This window comes from Melanostigma gelatinosum (genome assembly GCF_949748355.1).
Source record: "Melanostigma gelatinosum genome assembly, chromosome: 17".
Lineage (NCBI taxonomy): Eukaryota > Metazoa > Chordata > Actinopteri > Perciformes > Zoarcidae > Melanostigma > Melanostigma gelatinosum.
The window spans coordinates 21,439,497-21,464,496 of NC_136650.1; the positions used below are offsets into that span (position 1 = coordinate 21,439,497).

At 46.7% G+C, this 25,000-nt stretch overlaps 1 protein-coding gene across 2 annotated transcripts in view; it reads left to right on the forward strand.

Annotated features, from left to right (window-relative positions):
- dbpa (D site albumin promoter binding protein a) overlaps positions 1-22,142 on the forward strand; it is a 27,157-nt gene extending 5,015 nt beyond the window's left edge. For both annotated transcript variants that reach the window (XM_079287833.1, XM_079287834.1), the window contains exons 3-6: positions 2,326-2,618; positions 3,442-3,655; positions 19,007-19,260; positions 21,331-22,142. In XM_079287833.1, the coding sequence (XP_079143959.1) occupies positions 2,326-2,618; positions 3,442-3,655; positions 19,007-19,260; positions 21,331-21,546 (977 nt within the window). In that variant the 3' untranslated portion in view covers positions 21,547-22,142. The remainder of the gene's footprint in view (positions 1-2,325; positions 2,619-3,441; positions 3,656-19,006; positions 19,261-21,330) is intronic.
- The last annotated feature ends 2,858 nt before the right edge of the window (positions 22,143-25,000 follow it).

Consider the following 25,000-nt stretch of genomic DNA (forward strand, 5'->3'; position numbering starts at 1 on the left):
TTCAAAATTCACCGACGCTGCCGAAATACAGACTACAGATTAATGTATTTCCACCATGTTTTCTACATCGTTTATTAATAGTTAGTTTCATTCACGTCGTCTCGTTCTGTTCCTGCGATGGTTTTAAAGGCACCGGAGTGAAGAATTAGCGCCACCAGCTGTTCGTATGGAGGAAGTAGCTCCTAATAGTTGTATATCAGGGGAACAAGCATTTATTAAAATGTTCTTTCACTGGTATTCTGGATTAATATGTGCCATACATTTCGTACGGAACCTGGTCCATACACCTCTTTTATGGGCCTCAACCAACCAGTAGTGACAAACTGTCACCGACATCTTCAGTCGGCACAGACTGTTCGCTGTAAACGGTACATACAGCGCTGCAGGCGTATGTTTGTGAGGTAACACGGAATTAGCATCGCTGGTTGCCTCCACAAAAAGCCAATGGAGATAATCTCTGTGACGAAGACAAGTTCATGATACTTACAGATAAATATACACAAATGAACACGACTTTTATCATTTTCAAAAGGTAAAATGCTAACGTAAAGCTAACGGACGACACAAAGAGACTGTGAAGGCAAACTAGTCGCGTTTGTTTTGTCTCACTTTCTTAGCAACCGCCTTTTTTTAATGTAACGCGTAAAAATATATTTAATGACAAACTTTATGTGTCGTAGAACAAAACATTAAAATGTCTTAATCTTGTGTGAACCACAAGCCCGTTTAAAGACCCACTGCCTTTGAGACGAGCGGAACAGGAAGTGCAAAAATGCTGACTCATCTCTGGGTTTTAGGACTCATTCCTGCATGTCAATGCAGGAATATTCAGATTTAATAGTTGTTATTTATGTAGAGATTGCAACAACTGTGTACAACATGCGACGATGATGACGGTAGCAGAGAGATGATGATGGTCTTGACTCTCTGCTCTCTTTCCTCCGTCCTTCCTCTGTTTCTACGTTGTAATTCAATGTTCTTGAATCCCTTTAAACTGAAGTTTATTCCTGATGTTCTCCCCGGTCTCTCTCTCTCTCTCGCTGTCATCCCAGCCCAGTTAAATGTGCTCTTTTGTTACTATTTCATTGGGTTTTATGATTCAGTGTGATTTTTATTCAACATGCACTTTTTCTGCAGAATGATATTATCAAAGGATCAGAAGACAAATCGCTCCACTTCTCTCCGTGTGTTGACATGAAGTTCGGTTGTCGCTTTGCTTGCGGCATGTATTTTTTTCTGCCGATGCTTTATTGATCTCGTCATCTATCTTCCCCCCCCCCCCCCCCCTCCTCAGAGTGCAGGGTCAGTCAAGTCAACTTTATTTATAGATGCCTTTTAATGATCGCGACTAAGTGCTTCACAGAAAGCAAAGGACGGCGGCATAAACCTCAGCCGCTGTTCATCAAACAAACGATGCAGAACCCCCCGGAGCTGTTTGTTGATCGGTGTTTGTCCTTTGAAGTGAATGTTCTTGGAAATAAATGCAAGATCTGGATCACACACCTGAAACAAAGCGATCCAAAAGCGATCTGGCCGTCAGAAATTACCCAAACGTTTGTCACTTTTTGAGTCTTTTTGAAAGAAAATATAAAAATAACAAATGACCAGAAGTCTCTGGGTCACGAGACGTTTCTGCAAAAGTCACGGACAAATCATAAAACATAGCAGCAGCATAAGAGACTCATGAAGTCAGCAAAGTGACTCGGTGACATCCACAGTTAGCATTAGCCACCATAAGCTAATGGTCCCAGCAGACCGAGTAAGGCTGCATTTAGCAGAACCCCTCGGAGTGTCGTCACACATTAACATCGGGGCTTTGATGTGCATCATGCGCCCGCCAGTGTGTGTGTGTGTGTGTGTGTGTGTGTGTGGTACCCTTAGGAGATCAAACCTGCGACCATCTGCCAACCAGACTCTTTCTTTAAGCGCTGTTGTACAGAGTGTGTGATGGAATATTTAGATTTCATCATTCTGTTTCTGCAGTTGTATGATTTTTGACATGTTTTTGGGGTAATTAGGGATTGAAAACAGCGGATGAACGAATGGATAACTTGCTGTCTTTCGTTCATCGTACATCTAAGATTCAATTGAGCTGTTTTTAGAGATAAAAGCGCTGTCTTGAAATGATGAGACGCTGTTTCCAAAGTGGACACAGTGGGTTGGAACAAAAGACTGCATGAGTTTGAGTCAATAGGTCACTGCCACGTTGAGCTGACGAGCGTTTCATCGCAGGAAACGCATCACGAGGGACGAGGGAGACGCTTCTTTGCCCTCTTTGGGGATCGAGATGAACTAATCTTAACACGCTTCTGGTTCTCCATCCAGACAAAGACAAGCCCTCGGACTCTGACGAAGAATCGCAGAGTAACAACGCCGGGGCCGGAGGGGCCCCCGGGGCCGTAGGGGCCCCCGGGTCCGCAGGGGCCCCCGGGTCCGGCGCGTTGCGGCCCAACTCCCAGTCAGCGTTCCTGGGCCCGCTGCTGTGGGAGAGGACCCTGCCGTGTGACGGAGGCCTGTTCCAGCTGCAGTACATGGACCTGGAGGAGTTCCTGACGGAGAACGGCATGGGGATGCACGGCAACGGGCCCAGCTCCACCAGCGCCCAGATCCCCTCCCAGGTAAACGCCGATGGAGACCAAAAAGCTCACATCATAACGGTCTCAGTCAGCTTCATAATAAAGAATCTCTACACATCTTGACAGCTTGCCATCAGTTCAGACTGGAGTGGGTATGTTTGGCCTCGTGCTGGCTTTCACATTGGCGCATTTAATAATGGCCACGGTACCGGAACATATGAGACAGAGTGGTTTTGTAGCGCCGGCAGGAAGAATGAACGAATGAGAGTCCGTCCATTCTTTGTTGAAAGCTCTGTTTTCGCGGTTCACGTCTCGCTCCTCTGTGTGTAAATCTCACTCGACTCACGATGCGTTTCAGGATACAGATATTCGATTGGCTGAGTTGCGTCACGTGAGATGATTGACAACGCATGTAATTGGTCGGTGTATTTCCTGGACAGCTGGCCGAGTGCCGTAAAGGCTAGAAAAGCTGTGCAGGTTAAAATAGAAGCGCTCCGCCAAAATGTTCTCAATTATCCATCAGTTATACGTCCGGGTCCGGATAGTGCTGGCCCACTCGGAGAAGCACAATAGTTGTTTCCTTCCTTTATCTGTTTTTCTCTGAATCCTCACTGCCGTTCAATGAGCTAACTAGCTAGCATGTCGTCTAAACTGCTCTCTAATGACATTGTTTAATTTAGTATTTTCTATTGACAAAGTTGTGGTGTCGGGTGATTGCCGTACTGTAATTAAATTCATGTGGGGCAACGTCTATAGCTCACGCGGTAGAGCACGCGCCACATGGACGCATCATATCAAGGACTCAATGCTGTTCTCTTTGTTGATGCCGTGATCTAGACTGATGGTATATTTCCTCTCCTCCCAGAGCTCCCAGTCGGCGGTGCCCAACCAGAGCTCCCAGTGCCCTCCCAGCTCTCCTCCGCCCTGCTCCTCCTCTTCCTCCTCCATGTCCTCTTCATCCTCCTCTTCCTCGCTGCTGGGACTGGAGACCGTCCAGCCACAACCGCCGCCGCCGCTGTCGCCTCCACAGCAGCAGCAGCAGCAGCAAGGCATGATGGGAGGACCCGAGTGTCATCATGGTGAGTGAATGAGGGATTGTTTTTGGGGGGGGGCGCTAACGGGCGGTTTTATTACATTTTGAGATGGAAATATGATAAAAGTTATTTCATTTTCAATTAATTATTTACTTCAAAGACTTTAAAACAGAAAAAGGTGATAAGAGGACAGATTTTGATATCTTTAATATCTTAAAAAATTATAATTAAAATAAGAAAATGACTCTACTTCTCTCTTGATTTATTCCCTCAGTAAACATTGTAAACATGAGTTTATGTCTCAATCTCTAGTTTCAAGTCTTCTTCAATACAGCATGATGTTCATTTAGTACATTATGGTCCATTTAGAGTCACACAGACCATAAAGCAGGGGATGCTTTAGGGCGGGGCTTACTGTGATTGACAGGTCTCTATTACAGCGTTGTCCGGTCTGGTAGTTGTCCGTATTTTCATCTTAGAACTTTAACCCTTTCACAGAGTGTTTTCACTTCATAAAAAGTTAATTTTAACCTTTTTGTCACCTATGAATCTCTTTTTAAGAGTTGGGTTGTACTTAGCTCCGCCCTCTCGTGTCACTTCTGGTTGCAAAAATCCAAGATGGTGACGATCAAAAACACACCAAGATGACGACAACCAAAATGCCCAAGTCAAGGCTTCAAAACCACAGAGTACAACCGAATGGGTGACATCACTCTCACTATCTCCTCTTCTTTTCCACAGTTTTTGGTCCAAAAGCTTTTCTTATCGTCGACAGCGAGACTAAAATTGCAATTCCATTTTCACGTGAGAAGGCAACAGTCGTGCACCAGCTAACGCGGTCTGACATATATGATGCTGCACATGCAAAGGCTTTGATGTGATCTGGCTCTAATGAAGACACGGAGACTCTCGATGACACATTGCATGAACGAACCCACTCCGGCCACAACAACCACACAAGGATTTGGTCGAATTATATCTGTGTGATAAACGGCAGCTCTCCTCTCTCCAGCAGGCTGTGTTTATACATTATATGTTCATAATTTATTGTTCCCTCTCTCCGATGCTTTTGATGTGAACCAGAACTGAAGGAACATCTGTCGTCTGTCTTTTATTTGTCTGACAAGTTCAAATTATGGCTAATTGAAACCACAAAGCCATTCTTTATGATGCTGACGTGTTTTTTAATTCTCAGAGCCATCGAAGACTCATCACAGCGTTTCACGATGATTTATTGCTGACAGATCCCCACACGTCTTTGTATGATGAGCGATGGAGTTTGTAGAAGACTGTGTTACGATCATTTGGTCACATGTCACACATTTAACAGGAGGAAGTCCGGTTGCGTAAAGAGCGCTGCATTCTCGCGTGGTGTCTGCCGCGAACGTCGACTCATCTTAAGTTACGTAACGTTACTACATTACCGTATTTTGGTCTAAAAAAGTATGCATGCATGCAACTGTTTAATGTGAACATGCTCTCATGTGTGTGTGTGTGTGTGTGTGCGCTCTTTATTCTGAATTATAAACACGTGACCGCGCTGAGCATGATGCATCCAGCCAGAAATCCCTCAGGTCCCTGTGGAGCTGAAGTGTTACGACAGAGAGAGAGAATAAACTGGTTTTAATAATCTGATCACGTGCACATGTTTGGTTTGAATTGGATTAATTCTGTGCTAATGGCAGAAGAGTTCAGAGGGAGCGGAGAACACAAAGATACGGATGCAGCGTGTTTATTTTTCACCTATTTATGAAAGGTCTGAACAAAATCTGAACAAGCGTTGTTGCTTTGGCTTGGGCTCGACCCGTCCGCCGAAGTTCGTGGGAATACGTGACTGACGGGGAAAGCAGCAGTGCTGAAGCTTCAGTGGGAAGAATATGGGCTCTAAAGCCAAACAGGCACCCCAGAGTTTACACAGGAGCTAAATTGGGAACTTGAGATTTACATTTTACTTATTTATGTACTAGATTTCAGGGCTCATGTTTTAAACATAAGTTGCATCTTCAGAGGGAATGTGCTGATCCTCAGCTGACTGATGTCTCTTTGCCCACAAGTTGTTTCAGGCTTTGAACAACCACTAATGTAAATGGACTTTAATACCCAGACGTTAAGCAGAATAAGGCCACAGTGCTGATAATAGTGGCTCTCCTCCACAAGTCTTTAGTTTTATAATATAACCATAGCATGACTTATATTTCCTTCAACTTTTCTCTATCAGCACCATGACACATTTACGGTTTTTACTGAAATATCTCAACCTCCATTCTTGCAGTGGAACTTGCTACTGGTATCTATTTTCCCAAGAGAATCATTTGTTATGACTCTGGTGATCCGCTGAATGTTCCTCTAGCGTCGCCAGCAGGTCAAAGGTCTTCCATCTTAACATCCACTCGATTGATTCATTGTTCCCAGCCAACCTGAAGTTGACGTTTAATGCTCCCCAGAGGATGAACAGTAACGACTTCGAGTCCCTTAGTTATCACCTCGCGCCATCATCAGATCAAGACTGAAGACACTCCCCTCAGCCTCAGCTGTAGTTTCTGTTTAGTGCTAATTAGCAGACGTTAGCATGCTAACACGCTAAACTAGCATGATAAACATACAACCGCATTTAGCTCAAGTGCAGCGTCACAGAGCCGTTGGCGAATCTTAAAGGTGCAGTGTGCAGGATTTGGTGCCGTCTCGTTACGGGTGGAAGTTTGCAGATTCTCCCGTGTGCCCGATCTAGAGCCAGTGTTTGGTTTGTCCGATCTGGGCTACCGTAGAAACATGGCGGCCAGCTCCGTGAAGAGAACCCGCTCATGTAGATATCAACGACATTCTACTGAAAACACAATGATTCACATTTTCAGGTTTTTATACATGAAATATAACATGAATAATATTGTATTAAATTTCTGCCAATAGATCCCCCTAAATGCTACACTCCTTTAATACACTATGTTTGGCCCATGAGAGCTGCCGGTTTGCATTATTCAAAATAAATATGAATACACTTGATCTTTTACATTTCTTTGTTTTTACTGCTGAGAGGAAAACATATCAAAACAAAGTACATCGAAAAGGTCAGCGGTCAAATCACTGCAGCTCGTATCACTGCAGTTGCTTTCTCTTGCAGAGAAACAGTCTGAGCACCGATTAGACCGTCGTTAGCAGCAGGAACGACACACCGTGTTTGACTTCCCAGCTTTAAACCAGAGACCACAGCGACCACCGGGCATCTGGACTGGAAGAATCCCAGACAAACCCTTTAGGAACCGTCAGTGAGATGACATACGCATTAACAGTTCAATTCAGGTCTAAAGAGCTCCGGCTGTGCATTGTTTAGGAACTAAAGGGACTCGCTGGCTCTTTAAAAGAGGAGAGTGCAGGACAACACCGCGCAGGGATTTAACATTCAGGGCTGTGATTAACCCTGGCAGAGGAAGGGTTAAAGAAGACACTGACTCTGCACTCTGTAACACTGCACTGAGAGAGGGGGAGAGAGAGAGAGAGAGGGGGGGGAGAGAGAGGGGGGAGAGAGAGAGAGGGGGGAGAGGGAGAGAGAGGGGGGGAGAAGGAGAGGGAGAGAGGGGGGAGAGAGGAGAGAGAGAGAGGGGGGGGGGGAAGGAGAGGGAGAGAGCGAGGGGGGGAGAAGGAGAGGGAGAGAGAGAGAGGCGGGAGAGGGGAGAGAGAGAGGAGAGGGAGGGAGAGAGAGCAATGCTGGAGGGGGAGAGCGAGTCAAGAGTGTTCGCTGTGCATGTTTTCAAATCTGTCCCTCTCTCTCTTTATCTCTCTCTCTCTCTCTCGCTCTCGCTGTCTCCTCTCTCTCTCTTTCTTTCTCTCTCTCGCTGTCTCTCTCTCTTGCTGTCTCCCTCTCTCTCCCTCTCTCTCTTCATCTCTCTCTCTCTCTCTCTCTCGCTGTCTCCCTCTCTCTCTCTCTCTCTCGCTCCCTCCCTCTCTCACTGTCTCTCTCTCTTGCTGTCTCCCTCTCTCTCTTTCTCTCTCTCCCTCTCTCTCTCTCTCCCTCTCTCGTTGTCTCTCTCTCTTGCTGTCTCCCTCTCTCTCCCTCTCTCTCTTTATCTCTCTCTAGCTCTCTCTCTTGCTGTCTCGCTGTCTCTCTCTCGCTCTCTCTCTCTCGCTGTCTCTCTCTCTCGCTGTCTCCCTCTCTCTTTCTCTCTCTCTCTCTCTCTCGCTGTCTCCTCTCTCTCTCTTTCTCTCTCTCTCGCTCTCTCTCTCCCTCTCTCGCTGTCTCTCTCTCTTGCTGTCTCCCTCTCTCTCCCTCTCTCTCTTTATCTCTCTCTAGCTCTCTCTCTTGCTGTCTCGCTGTCTCTCTCTCTCTCTCTCTCTCTCTCGCTGTCTCTCTCTCTTGCTGTCTCCCTCTCTCTCCCTCTCTCTCTTTATCTCTCTCTGTCTCTCTCTCCCTCTCTCTGAGCGGAGGCAGGTGTGCGGAGCTGCAGGAGCGGAGGTTTTGAGAGCGATAGTTAAAGTGTTTTTTCGACATTTTTCTTCGTTGGGTAATGTTGGGTATGATGGTGTAGTGGGGTGTGCAGGGTTCACGGGTTTTGTTTGCGTACTTTTATCGGGTTTTTGGGTCTTTTTTGTGAGCAGAGTGCAGCCGGGCAGCAGGTGCTGTCGGCGTGCTAACCGCTAGCATGCGCCTGACGGAGCTAACCAGAGAACACGGCGTGAAGATACCGCCGCCGCTGTTCGGGTGTTCGTTGGAGGAGATCAGTTTGGCAGTGGGTGAACTTGTCGGCCACAGCCACGTGAAGTCCGCAGCACGGATGAGCAGCGCGGTGGTCATCTTTTTGGACAGTATTGAACTTGCGGATGTGGTGTTGACGCGCGGGATCTCCGTGGGTGAGCACTTCCTGCCCACGTATGCTCTCGCAACACCCGAGGTGAAAGTCACTGTGTCCAACGTGCCACCATTCATAACGGGCGCTGCCATCGCCAAAGAGCTGTCCAAGCATGGGAAGTTGGTGTCTCCGGTGATACGGATGCCCTGTGGATTTCAGTCTCCGCTGTTGCGACACGTGTCGTCTCACAGGAGGCATGCTTTCATGGTCCCCAGCGACAGGAGCAGGCCGGTCAACCTCAGCTTCAAGATCACTGTGGGCGATTTTGACTACGTCATCTTTGCAAAGACGAACGATTTTAAATGTTACAGCTGTGGGAGAGAAGGACATCTGAGCAGAGCTTGTCCTGGGGAACACGGCTCAAACAAGGACCAGAACCAGGGAGGTCCTGAGGCCAGCGGGGGCAAGCAGGATGGACAAGAGGGAACAGGTGGAGCACGGGAGGTGAGGGTGGGGGAAGCAAGTGGGTCCAAGGAGGTGAGGGTTGAGGAAACGAGTGGGACCAAGGAGGTGAGGGTTGAGGAAACAAGTGGGACCAAGGAGGTGAGGGTTGAGGAAACAAGTGAGACCGAGGAGGTGAGGGTTGAGGAAACAGGTGGAGCACAGGCAGTGAGGGAGGAGGGGACAAGTGGGGTACACATGGCAGAAAAGGAGAGGAAAAGTAGGGGACAAGAGGTAATGACGGAGAGGGCAAGTTAATGTCCAGCAGGTGAGGGAGAGTACTGGAGGACAGGTGGAGGCAGGTGGGGAGGTGGCCATGGAAGCAGACGAGGAGCAGCTCAAGGCCCCTCAGCTGAAGAGGAAACAGAGAGGAGACAGAGGAAGCTCACAGGCCAAGAAAGTGGCAACTACAGACAGTGGAGGAGCAGCCGAGTGTGAGTCCAAGCCGGAGGAGGACCCTGAGTCGGGTTGGGAGGACTCTGAGTCCAGTCAGGAGGAGAACTCTGCTGCAAACAGTGAGCCCTCTACACACGGTGCTGGCAGCTCTCGGGGCTCTGGAGGCTACAGCGTGGAGGAGATAAAGGAGTTTCTGAGGCGGAGTAAGAACGTGAGAAAAGTCAGAGTGGAGGACTACCTCTCTGACAAGGAGCAGCTCTCCAGCTCTGCCAGGTCTCACATGAGGAGCAAGGACAGAGGAGGGCTCACGAAGCAGGAAGGATACAGACTCAAGAAAATAGTTCACAAAGTGAACAGAGAACTGGACACAAGTGGGCGCTGAGTGAGAGTCAGATCTCAGCCTGCAGACAATTACAGACACGTTCATGTTTGATGGACCGTATTTGTTGAACAGTTTTGACTGATAATGTATCGTGTTCAGGAAAAGGCTGAACTGATTGTAGCAGTTTAGCGATGTTTTGTTTGTTCATATGACTTGAGGAAGGAAAAAAAAGCAACAAAAAAAAAAAAAAAAACGTAAAATAAAGGTTTGTTAAAAAATCAAAAAAAAATCTTGCTGTCTCGCTGTCTCTCTCTCTCTCTCTCTCTCTCTCTCTCTCTCTCTCTCTCTCTCTTTATCTCTCTCTAGCTCTCTCTCTTGCTGTCTCCCTCGCTCTCTCTCTCTCTCTTTCTCTCTCTCTCTCTCTCTCTCTCTCTCGCTGTCTCTCTCTCTTGCTGTCTCTCTCTCTCTCTTTATCTCTCTCTAGCTCTCTCTCTTGCTGTCTCCCTCGCTGTCTCTCTCTCTCTCTCTCTCTCTCTCTCTCTCGCTGTCTCTCTCTCTTGCTGTCTCCCTCGCTGTCTCTCTCTCTCTCTCTCTCTCTCTCTCTCTCGCTGTCTCTCTCTCTTGCTGTCTCCCTCTCTCTCTTTATCTCTCTCTAGCTCTCTCTCTTGCTGTCTCCTCTCTCTCTCTCTCTCTCTCTCTCTCTTTCTCTCTCTCTCTCTCTCTCGCTGTCTCTCACTCGATCGGGCCATGTGCAGCCGCCACGTCACGTGCCGCTGCAGAAATCATCGGAGCGAGAGAGCCAGCATGCAAGAGAAAGAGATGGGGGGGGGGGGGGGGGGGGGAAGCGAGGGAGCGCGAGGCAGGAGAAAGGAGAGTGAGAGGAAACAGTGGAGATTACAGAGAGAAGAAACACTGAAATCTTTCGGATGGCAGAGCAAACAGTGAGCCAGGAGGAGAATTGTAATTGAATTGTAAAGCAGATCTTCGTGCAGCAGGAGATCCATGCTGCTGAGAAAAGACATGGCGCCGCTAATTATTCCCGAATAACTGTACAAATTCACATGTCTGCCTCAGCAGCATGTCCAATAATAACCTTGACTCACAAGAAACCATTCGGCTCCTGAATTCAACAAATTGAACCCGACATTGTGAACAGTTTAACATTGCCTCCTGATATGATCATCCGTCCGCACCTTTCACAAATATGACGGTTTCTTGTTGGCGTGCTACCTCTGTGGTTAACGGCAGGATTACACCGACGTGCACCGACTTGCACACCGCCGCCATCCTTTTCCTCAGCAACGACGTGCATCGTTTTGGGATTTATTTTAAATCATATTCGCTTCCCGGCGTGCCAGATTGCAGCTCCTGTATTATGCATCAAGTGCGTGCTACGGGCCATGCTCATGCGTGTTTCACTTTAAGGTCACGGCCACAGTAACAACAGCGCTGCATGGGAACAAAAACAAGCACAAGTTAGGCTGCAGCAGTGCGTCTCTGTGCTGCAAAGCACTCGATTACTTTGAAATGTGGATTGCTGAGATTTAAAAGCTTGTCTCTGCGTTTGATGAATCGCTGTGCAGTGTTTTGGCTTCTGATAAGCCTTCAAACTCATTGAGCTGAAACTGGCCCGACTGGAATGCTTGTCATCCGCTCACTGCTACCTGATGATATCAGCCCACTGTTGCAGTCTGTCGTAGGATGTGAAGGCAGCTCAAACGAGCTGGTTGAGGCTGCAGAGAGATTATGATGGTGGCTGAAAGAAAGCAACATCAGTCAGAAGCTTTGGCGTTACTCGAAGAGGTTTTCCGCTGTTGTCACTCGACTGATGGCACAAAACAAACAATATGAATACTGTTGTTTTTCAGGTGAGGACAGGATGTTCTGTTTGAATGTATTATCTTTTTTTGTTGGAAAGTCAAACTTGTTTTTCCCTCATAACACAGCTGGAGAGTGCACGTTTCATTTTTTAAATTAAATTAGATATATTTAAATTAAATATATCTAATTTAATTTAATTTAATGATGTATATATTATATTTATTTATTTTCTAAACAAAATACTTCATAAAATCCAGATAATGATAATTTAGAAAAATACACCAAAAAAGAAAATCGAATGAAAACAAATAAATTCATGGAAAACAAAGCAGTGATTCTGCATCAAACCGAGCCGAGTAAAGTCTTTTAAAGCAGTAAAAGCTTTGCTGTGTGCTAGTAGTACTTGTGGAGCGCCGTGGAGACGAGTTTTTAATCTCCAGAATGAACAAAATGCTGAACTTATGCGTAAAGCTGCAAAATCTCCTCCTGCGCGGGGGTCGGGTCACATCGTATTCCAGTGTCTCGTAATCTGGCCCGGCTATTGGCTGAGCCTGAGCAGTGACTTAACAACACGTGGGGACATAACTTAGTCAGTGCGTTGACACGAGGAACAAGACTCCTGGGGAGTGTCACCTGGACTCAGTTGCTTATTGTGTGTGTGTGTGTGTGTGTGTGTGTGTGCTGTTTCTTTGTTTGTCCACTGGTGTTCTTGCACACTCATGTGAACGTGCACGTGCCTGGCTGGGTGTTTATGTGTGCAGAGGTGAGTCCGAGTCTGTGTGTGTGTGTGTGTGTGTGTGTACACGGACGTCCACGTGTGTCTGACAGTGAAACCGTGAACCGAGACGAAAACCAGATGTTTAAGATGTAAACTGAGATAAGAAAATAATAATAGAATGATCACAGCGCCAGAAGGCTTTTCATTTTCATTCAACACTTTGTATTCAGACTCATGAAAAGATCATGGAATTTAATTTTGTGCATCTTCAGTACATATTTTACAAGATACAAGTCACTTTATACAAACTTACTTTAAAACACAATCAACAGTTTAAAAGATAAAGTACTAAAGGAGTAAAACTAAAATCAATTTATCATAGAAAACTATGTATAAATTCAAAACTATTAAGAAATGTGTGTGTGTCGAACAGAAGATTAATCAGAAATCATTTTGGTTTACGTTCTTACAGCTTCTTCAATCTGTGAATATGTTTCTTTTCTCTGTTTTTTATACCATCGTACATTCAAGATTAGAGGAAAAAGTACATGGACCAAAACAATGAATGAATCAGAACCATGATGGACAGATCAATAAGAGTTGAGGGAGCGAGTCCCCATGATCGCACCGCTGCTGCTGTGAAGGCCTGATGTGTTTGAGGAGTAGTGGACGAGGTGTGGAACATGGTGTGCTTACAGTACAGGGAGGGGACTCCTCCTTACGTCACACACTTCCTGTATCACATTCCACCGATTGAATCTCCAGCTCATGTTTCTGTGTTTGGCACAAACAGCTGCTGGCGGAGCGCACGGTTCCTCTGCCTGTGCTCGACTCAGAGCGGACTGAGCAGGTAAATGAAGCTCTGACCTCCATCTGATTACTACCGCCGGTATAAAGCCTGCTGATGCTGCTACTCGCATCGTGTACTCGGACTGCTGATGTTGGTCCTGCTGGTTGGGCTGCTGCTGTAAGACGACTCCCATTACTGCTACTGCTGCTTGTACTGCTGCTACAAATACTCTGCTGCTGAAAGTACAACTGTTTAAACTTCTACTACGACTGAGGCTACTTCAAGGACTGGTCGTAATTGTTCTAGTCCTGCTGCGACTGGTGTCTGTAAGCTGCCGAGGGCATCGTTAGCTCGCTAGTGTGTTGATTCCATGCTTCAGTGCTGCACTGGTCACAGAGCAAAGTTCTCACTCCTCTGGCGATTACGTTGAGATTAAATGACACTTTCCTCATTAACTCTCTTGGCTTCGTAACGTTACTGCTCCACTGATCGTTTCACATCGCCTCAGTGAGTCAGCAGCTTGCCGTGAGTTGGTTTACTTTATTCAGCAGTTAGGCCGCTACAACGGTCGCAATGGCAAAAGTAGACGGCTAAATGGCCGCTGCTCCGTCCATCCTGTTGTGTTGATTTGAATGAGATGAGACCAAAGCGATCACATGGCATACACCGTAGACCGCTAAAGTACCGGAACACCCATCAAAACATGTTTGGTAGATCATCTTTCCCATAAAAAGCTAAATGTTCCAACTTTACTCTGACAAAATGACGTTTATTGTGAGTTTAAATTCAGCGAAGAACTCACCTTTGATGAAAAGTCACCAAAACTTCAAAACGATCTTGTATAATTGGCATAATTGCCGTCGTCCCAGTAATTGCATTGGTTCCCCATTATTGCATAAGAAGATACTGCAACCGAGAAACGGCTTAAACCCTGCTTTATGATGAAGATGATGATGATGATGAGCCTGTGAAGTTCAGTTTAGTGCTTTTATTACGTCTTTAGTTTCACCAGTTTCGCTCACTTCCACTTCGTTTTTTTGGGGGGTTCCTACATTTCCCCAAATGCCTTTCCCCCCCGACCTCCAGAGAGTGTTGTGTTGGATTCAGCCGCTGGTTCCATGTGGACTGTAGGTGTATCAAGTGACGGTATAGTTAGATGAGGCGATTAGTCAGGAGGAAGAGTTGCTCACCTGACTCTCAGAAGCTCAACCTCTCTATTTCTGCCTCTGTGGGCGTCTCTGCCCACGGCGGATGATTCCTCCCTGCTTTGCTCTGTGAACACTGGAGCAAAATGGCGGCTGAATTCTTCACTTGTCTTCTTCTCTGTTGGACCTTTTTTTGAAATAAAGTTGTTTTTTTTCTTTCCCAAAGAGGACTGGAACAGTTCTCCACGTTCTGAAGTTAGAAAGACGCCGATCGAATCTGCGCTTCACTTCCTGAGGCGGAGGTTTTAGATCAGCCAAGGATTTTCATGCAGGTTTGGACAAGAATATGAATAAGAAATGATGGTTTTAAGTCTGAACAGCAGAGTGAGACCTTTAAAGACCTTAAAAGTGAATGCAGGAACGTTGGTGTTGCTCTTTTGGTGGAAAATGGTCGATTTTGAATGAAAAATAATTGAGTATCAGTTGCTTTTTAAATCCAAAAGCATGAATACATGCAAGGCTTTCAGTCAGCGATGGACAGGGCGAAGCAGAGAGCGACAGGCGGAGAGAGAAAGCCTCATAATCTCACATAAATTAATGAAAGCAGAGAGAATCTCAGAGTCAAGCGGCCCGCTTCGCCCAAATGGCTCCCGCTCACAGACAGGAAATGAAGCCAGGCGAAGCCGCACTTTGGCTGGCTGTTTACCCAGCAGCAGCATGCAGCAGCCTGCAGCAGCATGCAGCCTGCAGCAGCAGTATGCAGCAGCAATAGCAGCAGCAGCATGCAGCAGCTGCAGCAGCAGCATGCATCAGCTGCAGCTTCAGCATGCAGCAGCAGCAGCCGCCTGCAGCAGCATTAGCAGCAGCAGCATGCAGCAGCTGCCTGCAGCAGCAGCAGCATGCAGCAGCAATAGCAGCAGCAGCATTAGCAGCAGCAGCATGCAGCAGCCACCTGCAGCAGCATTAGCAGCAGCATGCAGCAGCAGCTGCCTGCAGCAGCAGCAGCATGCAGCAGCAGCATGCAGCAGCAATAGCAGCAGCAGCAGCATGCAGTAGCATTAGCAGCAGCAGCATGCAGCAGCATTAGCAGCAGCAGCAGCAGCATTAGCAGCCGCAGCAGCATGCAGAAGCAGCAGCATTAGCAGCAGCAGCATGCAGCAGCAGCAGCATGTAGCAGCAGCATGTAGCAGCAGCAGCATGCAGCAGCAGCAGCATGCAGCAGCAGCAGCATGCAGCAGCATGCAGCATGCAGCAGCATGCAGCAGCAGCAGCAGCATTAGCAGCAGCAGCATGCAGCAGCAGCATTAGCAGCAGCAGCAGCAGCAGCAGCATTAGCAGCAGCAGCAGCAGCAGCAGCAGCAGCAGCAGCAGCATGCAGCAGCAGCAGCAGCATGCAGCATTAGCAGCAGCATGCAGCATTAGCAGCAGCAGCAGCATGCAGCATTAGCAGCAGCATTAGCAGCAGCATCAGCAGCATTAGCAGCAGCATGCAGCATGCAGCATTAGCAGCAGCAGCAGTGAGCCGTGTTCTTGGATCAGTTTCAACTTTTTGCCCAAAATGGTTGTAATTAGGACGCAGCTTTGGGCAGACTTATCCAGGATCAGCCCCGTTCATCCAATGAAAGTTGCTGCTTCACGTACAAAACAGACGGACCAGATGATGTACAGACGGGTACAGAGGACCATGTATGCTGCATTGCATTGTGGGCTGTAAAAAGTTCTTGCATCCAAAGGGGTTCATGATGCTTTTATGAAATAGGATAATCTATTATCAGCTACTTTTTGGGGGGAGTATTTGATCCAACGATCAGTCCAAAAATCCAAAGATACGCAATTAATGATTATATGAAAGAGAGATAACAGTAACAGGTTGGGTTTTTTTGGCCACTTGCAAAACATTGACAGATCATCGCCTTATTAAGTTGAGCAAACAGTTGCTTATTTACACATTCAGCAGACACTCGGCAACATTATCATTCATCTGGAGTCGTGTCTGAGTCCACCTGATGAATTTAAGTCCAGCATTTTCTCTCTTTTTGGTCTCAACCAACTCCAGAGGCAACGATCCGTCTCTTTAGCTGCTAATGCGCCACTTTCTCCTCCAGCTAGTCTCTAACTGAGTCTGTTTCTGCTTAGCTTAGCTCCGTTTGTTTCCATAATATTGTGACCAGTTAGTAAAAATATAATTTATGTACGAAACACGGGTTTCAAGTTATTTATAAGCGGTTTATAAACATTTATAAATGATTTATAACGCACTATAATGCAGTCGTAAGCAAAGATAAGAGTTTATTGATGCACTGTATTTATCAACAATTATAAAGACAAAGCCCCTAATCATGTCGGTAAGTCGACTGTACGGAGTAATTTATTTGGGGGTTGCAAAGTTCAGTCCTTTAACACCGAGATGCCCCGAAAGTCAAAGAGTAATCAGGTTTGGACTCCTCTGCCAAAATGTCAAGCGCTGCAGGACGACGGGTTGCCAAGACTCTGGCTAATCAACAAGCGTCTGTGTTTGGGAGTCCATGGGACTTGTGTTTACAAGCCCTGGGAGCCCAACATCACGAAATACCCCAAAAATGTTTTCCACTCTTCGGCTCGGACCAAAGAGAACCAACTTCAGAGGATTATAACTGCAGAGCAGCAGGATGCATTCACGGCACACTGGAGGTCGTGAAGCTCTGAATACATTCTCACAGAATGTACAGAATGTGTAGATGCTTTTCATAAGAAGACTCACTGAGGAGAATGTGGAGGTTTCCCCCCCACGTCTTGGATGTATTCAATCATAAGAACATTTGAGTCTCAGAGTCTGACACGAGAATCTTTCCACGACTGTTTCAGCCGATATTGGTCACCAGCAGCTCTGCAGTTATTTATAATCTGTGGCTCGAAGCCTGGAGCTCCGCAAAAAAAAAGAAGAAAAAAAGAAAAGCATCTTACAAACGGTGCCACAAAACTGTTCTGACCGGTGCTGGATGATTGCTCAACGAACACTTGTATTCCAGAGAGGAAAAGTAAAAAGTATTTTTCTCCATTTATCAGAAATAGAAGATAATTGTGTGATAAGCAGCTGGTGAGGAGATACGACTGGAAATAGACTCTATTCTTGTGCTGCATTCAGAAAAGGAAATAAAGCAGAATAGCTGCAATGAAAGCACCAAGGAGCAGTTTTACATCCTTTACTCAAAGCATCCAAGAATAACTTGACCCGACTCAACAAAATCATCTTCTTCTTCAATTCCTGGTATGATAACGTTTGATTTATTTAGATTTTATTCAATTTATTGACATCACACATGTGATATGTCCTGGCTCTAAAGCATGCTGGAATCCAATTGGGGGGGAAAAAACATCGACCACCACACCAGCAAGCAACCAACATCATGTGTCGTCTTTCACCAGAGCTTATTCAACACCAAGCAGGCACAAGATGTCTGATTGCTGACCGGATTCTCTTTAATGTCCTTGTTTTTGTTCAGATATGATCGTTTTCATTTCTGTATTCAGCAGAATTCTCTTCTCACATGAAGCTCCACAAAGGGTTAAACTGAAAGCCTGATCTTCCCTGCTTGCTGTACTGTAAATCCGGCATGATGTGAACTCGCTGCCCTGCTCCGCTGTTTCTGGCTCGATACCGTCACCTGGTGGTGAGTCTGCGTCACTGCGGCGGCTGTGACGGAAGCAGCAGAGCGAGGACGCCGTCTGTTTGGGGAGATTTTTAAGGGACAACATGAAGAGTCACCGCGTCCACGCGTCAGTGAATGTGCAAGAGAGGATTGGGAAACACGTTGTCACTCTCCCCTCTCCTCGCCCATTTTGAATGCCACATGTTGTTCGGCGTCTGTCGGATGATCCTCTTCATGGGCCTCAAAATAAACCCAATGAAGGCAAAGGCCCGTTCTGTGGCCAGTGGCGTAGTTGGGGTGATTTGGGGCCCCAGTGCACGCTGTCGTGCCGGGGCCCCTCGTGACTTACTGACACGTTTATTCTTGACAGGCGTGACCGCTCGCTCTGCTTGCAGACGTGCATCAGCTTCTCAAAAAAATCTATAAATCTGTAGAAATGTATGAGTGTAAAACAAACTACTGTGGCCTGGTGTGTAGGTGGGCTGGTGCTCTACACATTGCAAAAAAGAGATATAATTAATATAATTAAACATTTGAAAAGTCTGATTTAAAAATGGCTGAAATCAAGAAATATTTGATGTTTTTTTGTTTGTCCTGTAAACATTCCAGACCGCTCCTTTACAGACTCATTGGTAGTCAACGCTGTCCTCGTGTGTCGCTCCACATTCAGAGTTTTTAAGTTGAATGAGATCAAACCTCCCGTGAGGATCGTCTCATCATCGTTAGCGTGTTAGCCGTTAGCTCGGCGGCTGCTCTCTGACACGTGACCGTCCTCGGAGGGCAGACGGGCTCTAACCTGCAGATAGAACCAGATGACGATGATTGAACGGCTCAATGAGAATGAAAGCAGCGCTGCTGCTGCAGATCCTACTCTTTTCTTGTAATTCATGTGACGCTTTATTCATGTGACTATCACAACTTGCCACTTTTAACAAAAGTAGTCTGAATACAACAATCAGTCTCATCAGCGGACTGAAGAGATGGTTTCAAGTTCAAACCAAACTCGACTTAAACGCGCACCAGCAATACTGCAAACTTCCACTGACTCATCGAACCGAAGGCTGTAGAAATATTTGACTTTGGCAGCTTCCTGGTGGCGCTAAAAAACACACTGCTGTGAAAAACTAAAGAGGAAATTTGAATTGTTGTTGGTGAAATTGCCGATGTTCATTTTAAAGTGCTGGCTTCTACTGGGTATATATATTTAACACTGTCTGTAAGTTTGAATATATGTAGTTTATAAATCGTAAATACATAGTTTATCCTCATCCTCTCTCCATCTCTCCCTCCCAGGTGGTCGGGCGGTGCCTCAGGACCAGTCACCCACTTCTACCTGCCCTCCGGGACCCCCTGGGCCTCCGGCGGATGCCAACGGCAGCAGCGACATCACGGTGAACTTTGACCCCGACCCGGCGGACCTGGCGCTGTCCAGCGTGCCGGGCCAGGAGGCGTTCGACCCGCGGCGGCACCGCTTCTCCGACGAGGAGCTGAAGCCTCAGCCGATGATCAAGAAGGCCCGCAAGATGCTGGTCCCCAACGAGCAGAAGGTACTACATCTCCCACAATCCTTTGCTGTCCTACGGACCACTGGGATATTATAATGATCCTGACAGGCTGACAAACAAACACATCTTTACTTTGATGACTGGAAGACACATAGTTGTGCTGGCCAATGAGCAGATGTGTGTTTTATTTGGTTTTCACCCTCTCACTTCTTTCAAACTTTGAAACGTCCTTATTATCATTTGAGTTAAACCTTCTTCTCTTAAAATAGGAGAAAATAATATATAATTCATGTAATATTACGTAGGGTATTTGATAAAATGTAATAAATAAATGCACAAAAAACCAGCATCAGTCACAAATAGAGTCAGATAAAAGTGGAACCGAAATCACTGAAAAGTAGAACGTTAAAATGACAGAAGAGGAAAAGTGGGCGTTTCAAACGTCAGCCTCCTTCAACACGTGAGTGTTCTGCAGAAACACGTCCTCACGTGTGAAGAGAGGTCAGGTTTGTTCTGCGGGACGGTTACGGCAGAGCGTCCAGCAGCCGCCTCCGAACTTCATCACGACGAAGGCCACAGCTCTTCTGACAGCTCCTGTGTCGATGTGGGAAAAGAACCTATGGCGCATGGTGCCCGCTAGTGTTCCCGTCTCCCGACCAGACTGCTACGATATTCCGTCCTCGGCTCGTTGCGCAATAAGAGGAGCTGTGATCGATGGCTCGTGCTTTCACAGGTCAGTGCAGCTGAGGCCGCTGTAATTCACGGCGGGATGGAGGCGCTCACCTCGTCTTCTGTCTTCGGAGGTTTTATGAATCATTCGTGCGCAGGTTGTTTGGAAAAAAAAATGATCTCTGAGCAAAGTTAATGAGGAAGCTGATTGCTCTCCAGCTCCTCATGAATTACATCTCAGATTCATCTCTTTGGCTACGATCCAGGATCACAACGTGAAGGAGAGTTTGGTTATTTTCATAAACAAATAGTCAAAAGTGATTATCCCTGAGCCGCTTTTTTTTAGATGTTTCAAAAAGACAATGATTTTGAGTTTAAAGTCGGAATGATGTTAACTGTGCCAGACGTAAAGATCCTCTGAGGAAACACTGCAGCGATTCCACCGACATCAATCTCTCCAGATCGAGATCACGACTTTCAACTCGGAGTCCACAAGTTTCACACAACAATCTCTGTGGTTTCCAATCGTCCTCTCACGAGACCCTCATCGGCCATCAGGTCTCAGCTCAGCACAATATCTATTTCCACTTCACATCTTTATGATTCTCCAGCTCCTCTTTACCGTCCGAGAAGTTCCAAATGGTTTGACATCGTGGGTCTTTTGTCTACGGACATGCACAGCGCTCAGGCGTCTCTTTAACGCGTCTGTGCTTCTATCTGTTGGCTTTCAGGTGTCTTGTGACGGCCAATATGTCTTTTCAGCAATAACACGCTGGGGGGTGTTCCAATATAGGAAAGTAACGGGTGAGGCAGTGTCCGTTATTCTGGAGTGTATTATTGTTCTCATACCACGGCCACCTCAAGGAATACTCAACTCCACAGCAGTGACAATACATTCTGATAACTACGTCATCAAAACATCCAAAGAAACGTCTGAAACCATCACTGCAGTGTTGGCCACTTCTCGGCTCTCCGTCCACTGTTGTGAAATCACAGTAATGTACATTATTAGTGCATTTTACAACTTCTAGAGCCTAATTATATAAATAAGAGCTTTTCAAGTGCTCCCACTGGGAAGTTGTTCTACCTCGAAGAAAATCATCCGCGTTTTATAGACGTGTTTCCCACAGTAAGTCTGAGGGAAACAGTATTTTTAGGCCGCATGACGTCACGTGACGGACTCGGAAGTTGTAATTCCTCCTTTTGGCCACGATGTAAAATGATCTTCAGCCTTCAGCTTCTTCTCGCTCCAGTATTTTGTCATCTTTTTGTGTTCTGTAGTTGCAACTATTCAACTGCTGCCTCCTTTTCCTCCTTCCCTTCCTCCTTTCCTCGTCACATATCTGACCCAACTCATCCCATGCTTCCTCCCCCCCCCCCCCCCCCCCCTCTTTCTTTCCTGCCGCTCCTTCCACCATACCGAACGGCTGCCGCCGATGAAAGGACGACAGGTACTGGTGCCGGCGCGTGAAGAACAACGAGGCGGCGAAGCGCTCGCGGGACGCCCGGCGGCTGAAGGAGAACCAGATCTCTGTGCGCGCCGCCTTCCTGGAGCGGGAGAACGCCGCGCTCCGCCAGGAGGTGGCCGACATGAGGAAAGAGCTGGGCCGCTGCAGGAACATCATCAACAAGTACGAGAGTCGGCACGGAGACTTGTGAGGGCGGAGGATGAGGAGGAAGAGAAAGAAGACGACTACGACGAAGCAGGAGGAAGGGGCGGGAGGGGAGGTGGAAATGAGAACGAGAGGGTACAAGGCAAAGCCAACAACAGCAGCACTTTAGGTGAAGTGGCGCGGGGGGAAGGCCGGCGTAGATCTGCAGTAAGCGCTGTGCGACACCGCGGCGCAAACGCCAACAACAAACGCGTGCACGCCGTGCTTTAGGATGATGTCACAACAGGAAAGCACATGCGACGCCAACCTTTCCCCAGTTTGACTCTCTTTGTACATGCTGCTCCGCTGTATCACTCAATGTCCTGTTTCACCGTTTGTGTCACCTCGGCAGCTTACGCGTCACCCTCGGTGCTGTGCTTACGCCCGGTGTCGCACGGCGCTTTCGCAGGCAGCGCGTCCCCGGCCGCCGCTCCGGCCGGTTCAAACAGGGTGTTGAATTCACATTATGCCAGTGAAGTCTCACTTTTTAAGCTCAAGGCACGGATTCAAGCCAGGAGAGGTCAGATGTGTAATTATTTTCTATAAATAGGACAAAAAAACAAAACGTGTATATTTTTGAAGTGGGAAGGACGGCAAGACTAGTCCAGCAAAGAGGAGGAGGAGGAGGGGGAGGGGGAGGAGGGGGAGGGAGGGGGAGGAGGGAGAGGGAGGAGGGGGGGGGAGGAGGAGGAGGGAGAGGGAGAGGAGGAGGAGGAGGTGGAGGGAGAGGGAGGAGGAGGGGGGGAGGAGGAGGAGGGGGAGGGAGGAGGAGGAGGAGGAGGAGAAGGGGGAGGGAGGAGGGGGAGGAGGAGGGGGAGGAGGAGGAGGTGCAGGGTTTTCGTCCATAACGCAAAGAGATTTTGACAAAGGATTATTGTATATTTTTCTATCAGCAGAGATAGTTAGGAGGAGGATTTTGGAGATAATCTTTTGTATATTTTATACATGGGGCGGGGCGGGGCTGTTTAGCTGGACGGTCAAGGGGCCACACTAAATGCTTTTCCTCCCAGCTGTTTATCGCAAAACAGCAGATAATCTATTTTCGATTTCACCGAGCTGGGCAGTGGCGTTCGGCCGGAGGCGTAACTGAGAATGTATCACGGTTGAATCAGGTATTTCACACGGTGCGAGACGAGGCGGGGCATCTTAGTAACGATTGTTTTTGGGTCGAGGGGAGAGGGCGTCGCGAGGAGGACGGTGAAACTAAAAGAATTGTATAGTTTTAAGAGATTCTTTGTGTTTTCGTTTTTTAGAAGGTGAAGGAGAAAAAAGAGAGAGAGAGGAAAACAGGAAGCGAACAGCCAGAACAGCTGGATGTGAGCAGATGTTTGAGAATATACAAGGGGGAGAATTTCACTGGCAGGTTTGCTTTAATGTTGAACGTGTCTCGCTCACACACACACACACACACACACACACACACACACACACGCACATTGACGGACAATTTGTCAACAACAACACAACGTGGTTGCAGTCTTTCTCTCTCTGTTTACTCCACGATTTGTCCAGGAAGTGCAAAAATGAAATGCTAACTGGTTTAGGGTTGATTTGCCCGGATCGAACGGTGACTGAAACCTTCAGCATGCAGACACACACACACACACACACACACACACACACACACACACACACACACACACACACACACACACACACAGTCCTGACCCAGGTTTTAACCCTTATTGTTATTGTTGATGTTGTTATGGACTTCTATGGTGCTGATTGGATCTGATCCTTCACCTGATGCACGCACACACACACACACACACACACACACAAAAACCACACGTGCAAACACTTCCACCATCTCAAACACAGTGCTGAACTGCCGAAACCCTTTCTTTGTCTTTTATTCCTTCTTTTTCGTTTATTTTTTCTTTCTTTTGTTGCATATTGTATCGATGAATCGTAGATAGATTTACACACAAACACTTGTCTATACCTCTCCTTCAAACTGTACCCAATGAGAAACGCACCCTACTGCTACTGTACCATACAACTGTACTATTGAATATTAAACTATTCTCTCACTAGATATATATATATATATGTATATGATATATGCTTGAATTATTGTGATAATAGTTGTAAGATACATAATTGAATATATTACTGAAAATCCCATTGGAATCATTTTGTCAGTTTTCTCTCAGGTGTTTTTGTCTGAGTTATTAAATACACATTAAAAAAAAAAGTATTTGATTGGATCACAGAATTTGTGTTGTTTTTGTTTTCTTCATATGTGTCTTCTTGTTGCTGAGCTGATGTGTTTTCATTCTGTTTGTCTCTAACTCACTGTGGGACAAGAAACATTTGGCGGTGAAAGAACTGCAGCACGGTCGCGTTACTTCAACGTCACGACCGATCGTTCCAATTACAGACGTGTCCCGAGCACCGGTATGAGCCGTAGACTGTATTTAAGGCGGACGAGTGAGTAGAAGAGTGTTCGTGTTCGTCGTGATGACGTTTGATATCCTCGACAAAAAACAAACTAAATACCAATTGTCTTTCCAGGTTCTTGGACTGCACCACTCACACTAATCAGTCCAAACAGTGAGCAGTAAAAAAACACGTAAAAAGCTTCAAAATTCCGAGCGGAAGAAGATATTTTATTTTGTTGAACAGAACTAAAAACATTATAATCTCGTGTTAACCACAGATGTTATTTCGGGCATCAAATCAAAAGAGATGGATTTTGAGGTTGAACCTGAAGTGCTGAACACTGACTCATTGCAGGTTGACTCATTCCTGCAGCACGCTGTTGCATCCTCTTCCTCTGTGCCGTACAGCCCAAATGTGTTGACATGTTCCTTCATGATGGAAACACACACTGAAGATTACCTTTGACTGAATCCTACATTCTCCGTCCTGCTGCCCCAAATACTCGCATGAAATGTGGATGAATCCACCGCTGAAAATAGTCTTAAGTGTTCATATACACACGGACACAGATGGTTTTGGTCTTTTCATGGAATTCTTTTGACAATAAGCTGAATATATCGAGCCTTGACTGGCATCACACATCTGTTGTCGTGGTTTCCTGTTTGCCCTCCTCCGCTCCATCCAGGCTTCACTCTGTTTCCAAAACCTGGATCCAAAGAGTCAACGGTGCAGAAACCTTCCTCCAGAAACCAGGTGACGGCACTCAAATCAGGTACAATTTACACACATTAATATTTGCTCACTTTCGTAATTTCTCTCATGTTATTAGTGTGCCCCCGTCTCACTAGGTGTGAGATATTGAATCATAAATTAAACATTTTACACAGAAAGTGCAACAGCAGACCATTGGGAGGCACTCAGACCCTTCTGACAGCTTCTCTGTTGAGACATCAGATCCACAACGAGTGTGTGTGTGTGTGTGTGTGTGTGCGTGTGCGTGTGCGTGTGCGTGTGTGTGTGTGTGCGTGTACAGTGTTGTGTACATTCACACTTCTCAACAGCTCAGTTTAAAGTTC